This window comes from Paramisgurnus dabryanus, chromosome 6, assembly GCF_030506205.2.
Source record: "Paramisgurnus dabryanus chromosome 6, PD_genome_1.1, whole genome shotgun sequence".
Lineage (NCBI taxonomy): Eukaryota > Metazoa > Chordata > Actinopteri > Cypriniformes > Cobitidae > Paramisgurnus > Paramisgurnus dabryanus.
Window position 1 is genome coordinate 29,336,036 of NC_133342.1, and position 12,433 is coordinate 29,348,468.

Here is a 12,433-nt window from a genome sequence, read left to right on the forward strand (position 1 = left end):
TGTGATTTTCACAGACGTTAACCAATAGGCTTCTGTTATTGATACCTCTAAAAGTAACACAGTCTCACCCCATGTCGTCAATATTTGACGACACTTGACCATTCGTCATATGTTGACGCGAAGGGTATACCTTTTGCGTCATTTTTTGACGAACTGGGGACTTCAATACTATTACGTCCGTTGCATTCTCTTTCCTATTTTCTTACCATTTTCGCGTCGGTTTAGGGTTAGATTACGCAAAATTAAACAGTGTACGCGAAATGAAACAGTTGTCACCTGGCGTTGGGGTTAGAGTTAGGTACGCGAAATGAAACAGTTGTCACCTGGCGTTGGGGTTAGAGTTAGGTTTGGGTAGGGATGTCATTATGTAAATCTAACCCTAAACCGACGCGGAAATGGTAAGAAAATAGGAAAGAGAATGCAACGGACGTAATAGTATTGAAGTCCCCAGTTCGTCAAAAAATGACGCGAAAGGTATACCCTTCGCGTCAACATATGACGAATGGTCAAGTGTCGATGGGGTGAGACTGGGTTGCTAAAAGCATAACATTTATTTGTATCTTATGATACTATATGGTTTTCTGATACTCTATGCATTAGTTTGTGAAAACATTATAGTTTAAAAATGGTTTCTATGCATTTGTATATAGCTCATAAATGCCTTTGTAGATATGGACTGATAAAACTGAGAAGAGTTGCTGCTGCACTGGAATATCTCTATATTCAATCTAACTGTAAAATGTCTTTTTAGAATTTTCTGTACCACTGGAGACTTCACATTTATTCATTTCTGTATTGTTTATTGATTCACAGATGTACAGTAGTTCTCATTTTTTTATTCACTACTTAAAAGCAGTCAAGAAATAATGCTCTGAAGCATTTAACACTACATTATAAATACACATTCAGTATATGACATCTGCATAAAATAAGAATTTAAAAAAGAAAATGCTTTATGATTTGAATTTACATAATATCTAAAACTTCAGATGCTGGGTGGCATCTTTTCCTTTGTGTGGATCCATAGAAGATGACACTCGAAGCAAAATTTGGCCTATAAAGTTTACGTGTACCTTTTTATTTCAATTTATTAAGAGTGACGGCCACAGTCTCTTAAGTTTTTTACATAATAATTATCAACTCAATATGTATGTTCATGTACTTAGTTACTGTATGTTGTACTGTAAGTAGCTGTGTAATAATCTATTAGATAGTCATACTTTGTGAATTTTCACCAAATGCTTTAGACAATGAGCAGCACTGAGACAGTATAAACATATGAAGGTTTCATGCAGCATGAAAGACAGATCTATTCTGTGATCTCAATGTTGTCAATCAACGCTCTGGAGTCTTTACTTCTAGAACGAGATGTCTCCGTGTTATTATATAAGGGATTTTCAAATGTAGGCAAAGAAAGTCTTTTTGGACCTTTGTAGATGTAAATGTAAGCAAGGAGTCCTAATACACCCAACCCTGCAATGGACAAGAACACTGCCAATCCAGTATAAACCCTATGAGGTTCAGGACCTGTGAAAATCAGAAAACGGCATTAGTGATTCTCTGTTGTGTAGCTTTAATGTCAATACAGTTATTCATGTTAGTTCATGGTGCATTAGTTAATTGGAACATTTACAATACTTAATTTTATAAATTAATTTGTAAATAATGAAATTAACATGCACAAAGTTTAATAAATGCTGCAGATGTATTGTTCATTGTTAGTTCATGTTAGCTAATGCACTACCTATGGTAATTGTTATTTGTAGGATTAAAAATATAGGAATTTATTACTTCATCACAATTTGTCACAACCCCCATTTCCATACTGTACCATCTGCATTCCTGTGCTTACAAAGACTATTGTTACAGCTGTTTGTTCAATACAGTGGGGGTTTAAGGTGTGGTCTTCTGATTGGTCAGTTGAATGTATCATGTTAGGTTTAGTCACATGGTCAATGGATAGAGAATAAAGGTCTTGGTTTTCATGAGCTCTGGGCTTTTGCCTTTTGGCATTTGCCATTTGCTGTCTGCCCTCTGCTTTTCTTCTTTACCTGAGTTCTTGGGTTTAGGCCTTTAGGCCTAGATTCCAGTTCTTAATGGTGATTCTCTTTCTTCTAAACTTTCTTTCTTTCTCTGTTCTCTATCTTATCAGGTAATATCTCACATACATTGGAAACAGTTAATTGTTTGTATTAAGTACCATTTCATGCATTTAAAGGTTAACCATTTCAATTGTAACTTTAAGTCAGTGCTGTTATTAAACCTTTTCATTTACAAATCTGTTGTTTAGTTTTGATTTAGTGTTAAAACTTAAATGCTACATATTGCAATTCAATATATTTATATTCTAGCAATGCTCTCCCACATATTTTGCTATTATAACTGCACTTATTTCCGTCGTTGGTATATGTTGCAGAAGGGTGAAAATTGACCAGAAATACACAGTTTTATAATATCTTGCTGTTAACATTTCTCAGTCATTTCTGCGTTCCTACAGACTAAACCACTGTAGTGAATCCACCCTTACAGTTAACAAATACAACTTTATTGTAAAGTGTTACCAAAATGTCTTTAGCTAGGTTTCCATATGAGCAGACTTGGTCACATATAAGCATACATGTTTATTGCTTTTTAAATGGCTTGAATCATTTTCAAGCAGTGTTTCTTAAAAAACTGTAAGTAATAGAAAAGCATTAGGAATTAAGTCACCATACCTTTATCTGGAGCCTTAAGTGTTGGATATATTACTGCAGGGAAAGCAGATCATATTACTGTGAGATATTTAAAGATAATATATAGTATAAATGACTAAAACTTGCTTTAGAATGAGGCTAGATGAAATGATAATTTTAAGCTTGATCACTTTTGCCATAAGAAATTAATAAATATTTAGATAAACATTTAGATGATCTTATCATTTAAAAATCTTTTATAATGTAGTATGATGATAGAAGGGAGATCAGAGCCAGCATTCCCTACTTCTCAATGTATGATACAGTAGATCATTTTGTTTATTCTGTGTAGGCTATCAAACATTTACAAGTTTTTTGAAAAAAACTAGCTTTAAAGCTACAGTAGCAAGATATATTGCCTTTGACTCTGCCCTGTAATACAAAATGTCAAAAATAAAGAAGTGTTTGTGAATTCTGCTCTAACAATCCTTACCTTTGGCTGTTTTGCAGATATATGGTTGGTAGGCATCGCAATGCTTTTTTTGCCATTTTTTAGTGTGGCGGTAGATACATGTACAAAAGGGAATGTCAAAAAATTGTTCAAAATGTTCTTCTTCATCAACATAATTTTCTTTAGGTTCCCAGTTAGTGTAATCTACCACATTGCCATCCGTCCATAACCAGTGTCCTGCACAGACCCAAATAATAACCAACATGAGTCAGTCTTTGAAGAAGATCAATTGATTAAATAGAATAAAGCTTTACCTTTAAAGGTCTGGAAAAGACCTATCCAATAATCTTTGTGATTTTCCAGCAATAAGATGTTGTTTTTTAAAAACGTATCCTCTGCTTCATCCATAACACTGACAAGTGATGCTCCTGATAGACAGAAAATCAACATGCAAACATGTTTTATGCACATTCAGCAAATTTATAATACTAATAGTGATACAACAATAAAAAAAAAAAGTATTATAACATGATAAAACTGGCATTTCGATCTGTTCATTTACTCACCCCATGTCAGACAGATTCTTGAGGCTCTGCCCCATGGCTGGGGGTCTCTTACAAAAGAATAGCAGCTGTCTCTGAACGGGATCCACCTCAGTGGGCTATCTTCTGTTGATTCGGGACACTGTCCGGGATACTGTGCCGGAGGTGTGGGAGGAATCTCTATGGGAATTATTTGTTGTAGGTCTTTAATATGGGTATAGTTGTGTTTATAGTACAGTTTAGAGTTACATGAAAAGTTTCAAGAAAAATGTAGAGAGAACAGTAGTTGGACTCACCTGTTGACTGCTCACAGATACTGTGAAAGGTTTTATTGCAGAAGGCTGTTCTCCATTGTCCATTTACATCCATGTAAACACAAGGGCGGTTTGGCCGTGGCTCACTAAAGGCCCATTTTTCCTTTTTCATGGGCCAGTTATTTATCCATAAAAAGTAACCATTTGTCTGAAAGTGAATGCAAGTACATGTGTGTTATGTGTGAAAAAAATATTTACACTAGAGGCTGTTCAGTGTTATTCTACGTAATGCTTGAGTGATTCAATATGACTACATGTTACTGTACATTTTTGTATCTTTTGGACTGTATATATCCACTTTCATTGTACACTGTCAAAAGAAATGTTCCCAAGCTGTCACAGGGGTGGTAAAATACATATATATTCAGTGTTCATATATATATACAGTCTTGTTCAAAATAATAGCAGTACAATGTGTTTAACCAGAATAATCAAGGTTTTTAGTATATTTTTTATTGCTACGTGGCAAACAAGTTACCAGTAGGTTCAGTAGATTCTCAGAAAACAAACAAGACCCAGCATTCTTGAACTTGAACGCCTCTATAGGAAAACAGGCTTCACTTTCAAGCATTTTCAGAACATTTACCCACTACAGTTGGGCTGCCATGCTTATGTGACTGCCATGCTTATGTGAGCTCTCTACAATCTAATACAAATCATTGCAATCACATATTGGACCATTACTTTAAGGTCAGCATTTGGTCAATATATGCATTTAGTCTCCATATTTTGAATATTGGACTTGTGTGACGAGTGAATTTGACAGTTTCATCGTGTCAACTGTTTGAGAGGCTTTTGGGCCTGGTGGGCCTGCCACCTCTATCTTAGTACATCTTGGTAAGATTGTGGAATCATGCCTCCCAAAGGAAGTAAACAACCATCAGAGGATGATACAGTTGTAACCATGGGTGTGTTGACCCACATGATGGATCAGCAGAGAGAATTTTATAAGGAAATGTTAAAACAACAACAGGACAATTTCAAGAGCTTCGTTCAAATTATTATGGATGGAAATGCGAAAAGGTTGGATGATGTGATTAGAGATGTGCAAGAATTAAAAACTAGTCTGCAGTTCACACAAGGCATCATGGATGAGATGAAAGCTAAGAAGAATGACATTGACATAAAAATTAGATCATTTGAGAGCAGCATTTCAAAATCAAAGCAGGAATTGGAGGATCTGTTGGAGAAGTTAGATCAAATGGAAAATCATTCAAGGAGATCTAATCTACTAATTGATGGGATCACAGAGGAAAAAGGTGAAACAATCAGTGGATTGGAAAAGAAGATTCAACAAATGCTGTCTAATAATTTGGGTCTGGATGGTTCTACAATCGAGATGGAAAGGGTCCACCGGATTGGCCAATTCCATGAGGGAAGAAAGCCAAGAAAAGTTGTTGTGAAGCTTTTTAGATTTAAAGATCGACAGCGTATCCTTTCCTCCACTAAGAAATTAAAGGGTACAAACATTTATATCAATGAAGATTTTTCTGATTTGGTGCAGCAGAGGAGACGTGAACTGCTGCCAAAACTGAAAGAGGCAAGAGAGAAAGGTGAAAGAGCCAGTTTAAGGTATGATAAGCTTATAATTTGGCCAGCAAATGGACAGAAGCAAGCATCTGAATAACTGCTCATGACCGTTAATTTTTATCCTGATGTTTGTGTTTTGTTTTTGCTTTGATGTTTTAATCTTATTAATATGACAAATTTACTTTCAAACTTGCCTAAGAAAGGTTTAGTTTTAGCTCATTTGAACATTTGTAGTCTCAGAAATAAGGTACATGAAATTATAAACATCTGTTCCAATGGGATTCATGTATTTGCTTTATCAGAAACACACTTAGACTCCAGTTTTGATAATTCACAGCTAGCTATTGAGGGGTATAGACTATTTAGAAAGGATAGAAATCAAAATGGTGGGGGTGTTGCATTCTATATTAGAGAAAATATTGTAGTCACTCCAAGGGAAGATTTGATGAGCAGCGACATTGAAATGATATGGCTACAGTTAAATATTCAGTTTAACAAACCCATTTTAGTGGGCTGCGGTTACCGACCTCCCAGTTCGAATGTAGAGTATTTGGAAAAAATATGTGATAACATTGAGAAGGCATCTGCTCAAACCAAAGACATCTTTCTGTTGGGGGATTTCAACATTGATTGGTTCTCAAAGAAGTGTTATTTACGTAAAAAGATGATCACTATAACTAATGCTTCTAACCTTAAGCAGATTGTAACACAACCCACAAGAATTTCTCTGAATGGTAAATTCAAATCAACATGCATTGACCACATTTTTACAAATGTGTATGAGTTGTGTTCACATGTCATCTCAGTAGGAGTAGGATGCAGTGATCATAATTTAATCATCACAACAAAGAAAACTAAATTGCCTAAATCTGGTGCAAGGATTGTCTATCGAAGGTCTTACAAAACGTTTGATTCTAATGCGTTTGTGGAAGATGTTGAAAGGTCCACTTGGTCGGCGGTTTGTGACGAGGAGGATGTTAATGCTTCTTTACGTATTTTCATGGATAGGTTTATGAAAATAGTTGACAAACATGCACCAATTAGAAAAAGGTCGATAAAAGGCAATAATGCTCCTTGGTTAGATGCCGAGCTAAAATCTATTATGAGGGAAAGGGATAATGCCAAAGCTGAAATTCTAAAATCTAAAAGTGATATGGATGAAAGGTATTATTGTATGTTGAGAAATAAAGTGACAAAGCTAAATAGATTAAAAAAGAAAATATATTTTAGTCAAAAGATTAGTAACTCATCAAATAATAGCAAGCAATTGTGGAAAGTGATAAATGAAATAATGTGTAAAAAGCCAAAGTGTTCTAATAAGTATTTGGAAACAGCAGCAGAAATAATCACTAAACCTTTGGATATAGCAAATCATTTGAATGACTTTTTTATAAAGAAAACAGAAATTTTAAGATCTAGTATGTTATCATACCCTGAGGATTCACCTTGTAGTAATGTGAAGAACATTATGAGGAATAAATCTTGTTCATTGACATTTGGTACAGTTAGAGAGGAAACTGTTGAAAGGATGTTGCTCTCTCTCCCAGAGGAAAAAACTGCAGGTACAGATCACTTGGATGGCAAAATTTTTAAAACTGTTGCTAACATCTTATGCAAGCCTATTAGTCATATTTTTAATAGATCTGTGATAAGTGGGGTGTTTCCGGAAATTTGGAAGCAGTCCAAAATTATACCTTTAGTGAAAGATGATAGATTGGGTCTCACTGAATCAAACTGTAGACCAATCAGCATTCTACCTATATTGAGCAAAATATTTGAAAAGTTACTTTTTAATCAAATGATGCAGTACTTTGTATCAAATGATTTGCTCTCCAATTCACAACATGCTTATAAGCCAGGACACTCCACTAACACTGCATTGGTAGAAATGATAGACCAGTGGTTAACTTTTATGGATGACAAAAAGCTTGTGGGTGCAGTGCTGCTGGATTTCACAGCAGCCTTTGATGTTATTGACCATGACATTTTACGGTCTAAGCTTAAGTGCTATGGGTTTTCACATCTATCTGTATCATTGATAAGCAGTTATCTCTCTGGTAGAAGTCAGCGGGTATTTTTCAATGGGAGCTTTTCTGATTGTAAACAGTTGTCATGTGGTATTCCTCAGGGCAGCTGTTTGGGTCCATTGTTGTTTTCTGTGTTTGTTAATGATCTGTCACATGCTGTGTCAAGAGCAGATGTTGTACTCTATGCAGATGATGCTACAATGTTTTATGCATCGCCCACAATAACGGACATAAATTGCACCTTGCAGAGTGAACTTAATGCCATTACAAATTGGGTGAAACTTAATAAATTAGCTCTCAATATATCTAAAACTAAATGTATAGTCTTTGGTACTAAACATATGCTTGGCATGCCTTGTAATTTAAATTTATTTATTGATACATCTGTGGTAGAGCAAGTGAGTCAGACTAAACTTTTGGGTGTGAAGCTCGATAGTCAGCTCTCTTGGGTTGATCAGATTGACCATATTGTGTCTAAAATGGCCAAAGGCATTGCTGTTTCCCGGAGATGTTCAGCATATTGTCCACCATTAGTTATGAAAACAGTTGTCCAGGCTTTAGTTCTGTCACATCTGGAGTACTGCCCAGTAATTTGGTCCAGTGCTGGACAGGAACATCTGAAAAAATTACAAATCGTACAGAACAGAGCTGCAAGGGTAGCCCTTGGTTGCTCTTTTCGCACTAGTGTGGATAAAATGCATACTTGTTTGGGCTGGCTTAAGGTGAAGGACAAACTTAATATAAGTCTTTTATGTTATATGCATAATGCTCTATTTAAAAATAATCCAAAATCTTTTGTAGACAAATTGGTTTTTAGTGGGTATTGTCACGGACATGTAACGCGTCAGGTGAGCTCAGGTGTGTTAGTGGTTCCATCTGCAAGGTCCAATTGTATGCTAAGAACAGTATTAGTTAGATCGGCATCTGCTTGGAATAAATTGGACTTAAGAATAAGGCATATATCCAACATATGTCATTTTAAGAAGACTTTAAAACAGAGGACAATTAATAGTCTTATACCAGTTAATTTGTGACTGTTATAGGTAATGAGATTTTTAAATGCTGTATGTGTGATGTGTATATGTGGATAAAAGTATACATGTGGCTATGTTATATGTATGTTAAACCTATGTATGTTTTACTTGGTGTATTTTAATTGTGTATATGTTTTAGCACTTTGTGGGCCCCAGGAAGACTAGCAACCACATTGTGGAAGCTAATGGGGACCCAAATAAATAAACAAATAAATAAACATTCATGATATTCACGCTCTTAAGGCTGTGCAATTGGGCAATTAGTTGAAAGGGGTGTGTCCAAAAAAATAGCAGTGTCCACCTTTGACTGTACAAACTCAAAACTATTTTGTACAAAAAAATTTTTTTCTGGGATTTAGCAGTCCTGTGAATCACTAAACTAATATTTAGTTGTATGACCACAGTTTTTTTAAAACTGCTTGACATCTGTGTGGCATGGAGTCAACCAACTTGTGGCACCTCTCAGCTGTTATTCCACTCCATGATTCTTTAACAACATTCCACAATTCATTCACATTTCTTGGTTTTGCTTCAGAAACAGCATTTTTGATATCACCCCACAAGTTCTCAATTGGTTTAAGGTCTGGAGATTGGGCTGGCCACTCCATAACATTAATTTTGTTGGTTTGGAACCAAGACTTTGCCCGTTTACTAGTGTGTTTTGGGTCATTGTCTTGTTGAAACAACCATTTCAAGGGCATGTCCTCTTCAGCATAGGGCAACATGACCTCTTCAAGTATTTTAACATATGCAAACTGATCCATGATCCCTGGTATGCGATAAATAGGCCCAACACCATAGTAGAAGAAACATGCCCATATCATGATGCTTGCACCTCCATGCTTCACTGTCTTCACTGTGTACTGTGGCTTGAATTCAGAGTTTGGGGGTCGTCTCACAAACTGCCTGTGGCCCTTGGACCCAAAAAGAACAATTTTACTCTCATCAGTCCACAAAATGTTCCTCCATTTCTCTTGCCAGTTGATGTGTTCTTTTGCAAATTGTAACCTCTTCTGCACATGCCTTTTTTTTAACAGAGGGACTTTGCGGGGGATTCTTGAAAATAGATTAGCTTCACACAGACGTCTTCTAACTGTCACAGTACTTACAGGTAACTCCAGACTGTCTTTGATCATCCTGGAGGTGATCATTGGCTGAGCCTTTGCCATTCTGGTTATTCTTCTATCCATTTTGATGGTTGTCTTCCGTTTTCTTCCACGTCTCTCTGGTTTTGCTCTCCATTTTAAGGCATTGGAGATCATTTTAGCTGAACAGCCTATCATTTTTTGCACCTCTTTATAGGTTTTCCCCTCTCCAATCAACTTTTTAATCAAAGTACGCTGTTCTTCTGAACAATGTCTTGAACGACCCATTTTCCTCAGCTTTCAAATGCATGTTCAACAAGTGTTGGCTTCATCCTTAAATAGGGGCCACCTGATTCACACCTGTTTCTTCACAAAATTGATGACCTCAGTGATTGAATGCCACACTGCTATTTTTTTGAACACACCCCTTTCAACTAATTCAACTAATTGCCCAATTGCACAGCCTTAAGAGCGTGCATATCATGAATGCTGGGTCTCATTTGTTTTCTGAGAATCTACTGAACCTACTGGTAACTTGTTTGCCACGTAGCAATAAAAAAAATATACTAAAAACCTTGATTATTCTGGTTAGTCACATTGTACTGCTATTATTTTGAACAAGACTGTATATATATATATATATATATATATATATATATATATATATATATATATATATATATATATATATATATGTAAAAGCCTAAACTTTCCTCAGGGTGAATTATGATAACAGAATTTTCATTTCAGGGCGAATACTTTATTTAAAGAGCAACATTAATATTAACTAATAATCTACCTTTACACTGTTAAGACCGATCCAAATGGGCTGCTGGGTTCTGAAGACCTGTAACTGGGCATAAGCTTGTGTAATTGAGCTCCGAATGCTGACCAGATGAGCGCCATGCGACTCACACCGGCGGTTTGCCTCATCCCATGTTTGGTTCTCTTTAATCACTTTAAGCGATGAATTTCCCATCTTCACAAAAGTGTCAGGAAATTCAAACGGCACTGAGGTCAATGCAGGATCTGAAAGTATAAAGAATGTAAACATTTGATTTATTTATTCATTATTTGCCTTAAGAGCCACGAGATGAAAAAAATGAAACAAAATGTAAAAATCTACAAGATGTCTAGAAGATTTAGCTAGGCTCACCAATATCACGGGCGCAGATGAAACCGTGAGTTGCATTACAGTCGGTTGCCACCCATTTTCCAAAGTCAAAACTCGAACCATGTCCAATAACAGCACATTCCTGTTTAAACAAGCAATGTGTCATTGTAGCCCTTTATTCTATTTTCATTAATGACCTGTATAACATCACATTTTCACATTACCTCATCGCTTGAAGACACATATTTAGTCCAATGATACCCAAACCACTGTAAGTGCAACAACAAGTATTTAAATGAAAATCATTTTCACGGGTCATGCAGATAACATTAAATCGACACCAAGTTTTAACTATTTAAATGTATTAAGATTTGCAATTTACATGATACGTGTGTGGTTCTCCTCTGGCCCAATGTGTGAATTCCACACTACTTCCATCTGTCCACTTGAACCTTCCATTTGCCAGATTGCTGAGTCCAATCCAAAGGTCTGTAGTTTTATCAGGTAGCATTGTTGTAAAATAGGCTGCAAAAGTCCAACATGATGCATTATTCACAAAATATCCTAATCAGCAACAAATCAAATCTAGCAGCATAGCATTTGTAGGTTTTTTTAAAAACGGTGGGATATTATAAAAATTTTTTTTTTTTAAATAAAAATCTAACATGCATATTATATATAAAACATTTGAAAAAGAAGACAAAAGCAGAATTTTTCTATTGTCACCAGATGTGCTAATGTTTTGCTGTACTTCCCAGTCCTTGACTCTGATTGGTCAATAGCTGTTTTATAGCCATTTTTACAGATAAATATTACAGTTAATCTAGAGTTGCGAGCAGTGATAAAATTGTACCTTGTTGTTGTTCATTCATGACAGATACCAGATCTCCACCTAGATCTCTGCAGTATTCTCTCGCTTCTTTCCATGTTTTTGTGTCTTCTCTTATCATGTAGCACTAGGTTTATGGAAATGGACAAAAAGTATATGGCAAATGATTTATTATAATATATTTATTCTAAAGTATTAATTATCAACACATAAATTGCAATTACTAATTTTCATTGCAAATAGCTACACAATTTAGCTGAATCATCAATGTATCTTGTGAAACCAATTCATGTAGTATAACACTGTCAGTATTACAGTATGTGAAGATGTGTTCTTAAAAGATTGAAGGTTACATTATTCACCTTTGTCTGAAATTGTTTCCACTCTCGAGTACAACCTCCTTTTGGTTCTTTTGTTGGGGCCACTGTGGCATTGACCGGAGGAGCTTCACTTCGCTTACAAACATATGCCCACTCATCACCACAGTTGACAGTTTCCCAGAGTCCTGGAAAAGTTCAAATGCAATAGATTTATTTTGAATGGGTTTTAATTTATCACATAGGTCATCTGTTAACACAAAAGAAGTTCATGGGGAAATCTGCAGTCATTTCCTGTGTTGATATTTGTACAAAACTTTGCACAATGCTTCGAATCTATCAGTGGTCAATAACACAATTCATATCTGAAGTTACGTATGTGAATGACGATCGGCAGATGTACCTTGAGTTATGGTCATCTTCACACATCTTTCCTCACTGTTCAAGAGCGCCGGCTGATTTGCTTCCCAAGCTTCAAACACTACAGGGGAGCCATCTATCCATCTGGATGAAAGCAG

At 35.8% G+C, this 12,433-nt stretch overlaps 1 protein-coding gene across 1 annotated transcript in view; it reads right to left on the minus strand.

Moving 5' to 3' along the window:
- Positions 1-816: 816 nt before the first annotated feature.
- LOC135766966 (macrophage mannose receptor 1-like) overlaps positions 817-12,433 on the minus strand; it is a 43,909-nt gene continuing 32,292 nt past the window's right edge. The window contains exons 20-32 of the mRNA XM_065276498.2: positions 12,319-12,419; positions 11,961-12,103; positions 11,623-11,725; positions 11,152-11,294; positions 10,994-11,038; positions 10,812-10,911; positions 10,455-10,684; positions 3,962-4,127; positions 3,690-3,845; positions 3,438-3,551; positions 3,166-3,360; positions 2,715-2,747; positions 817-1,527 (exon numbers count right to left, since the gene is read on the minus strand). Coding sequence (XP_065132570.1) covers positions 1,310-1,527; positions 2,715-2,747; positions 3,166-3,360; positions 3,438-3,551; positions 3,690-3,845; positions 3,962-4,127; positions 10,455-10,684; positions 10,812-10,911; positions 10,994-11,038; positions 11,152-11,294; positions 11,623-11,725; positions 11,961-12,103; positions 12,319-12,419 — 1,747 coding nt within the window. The 3' untranslated portion in view covers positions 817-1,309. The remainder of the gene's footprint in view (positions 1,528-2,714; positions 2,748-3,165; positions 3,361-3,437; positions 3,552-3,689; positions 3,846-3,961; positions 4,128-10,454; positions 10,685-10,811; positions 10,912-10,993; positions 11,039-11,151; positions 11,295-11,622; positions 11,726-11,960; positions 12,104-12,318; positions 12,420-12,433) is intronic.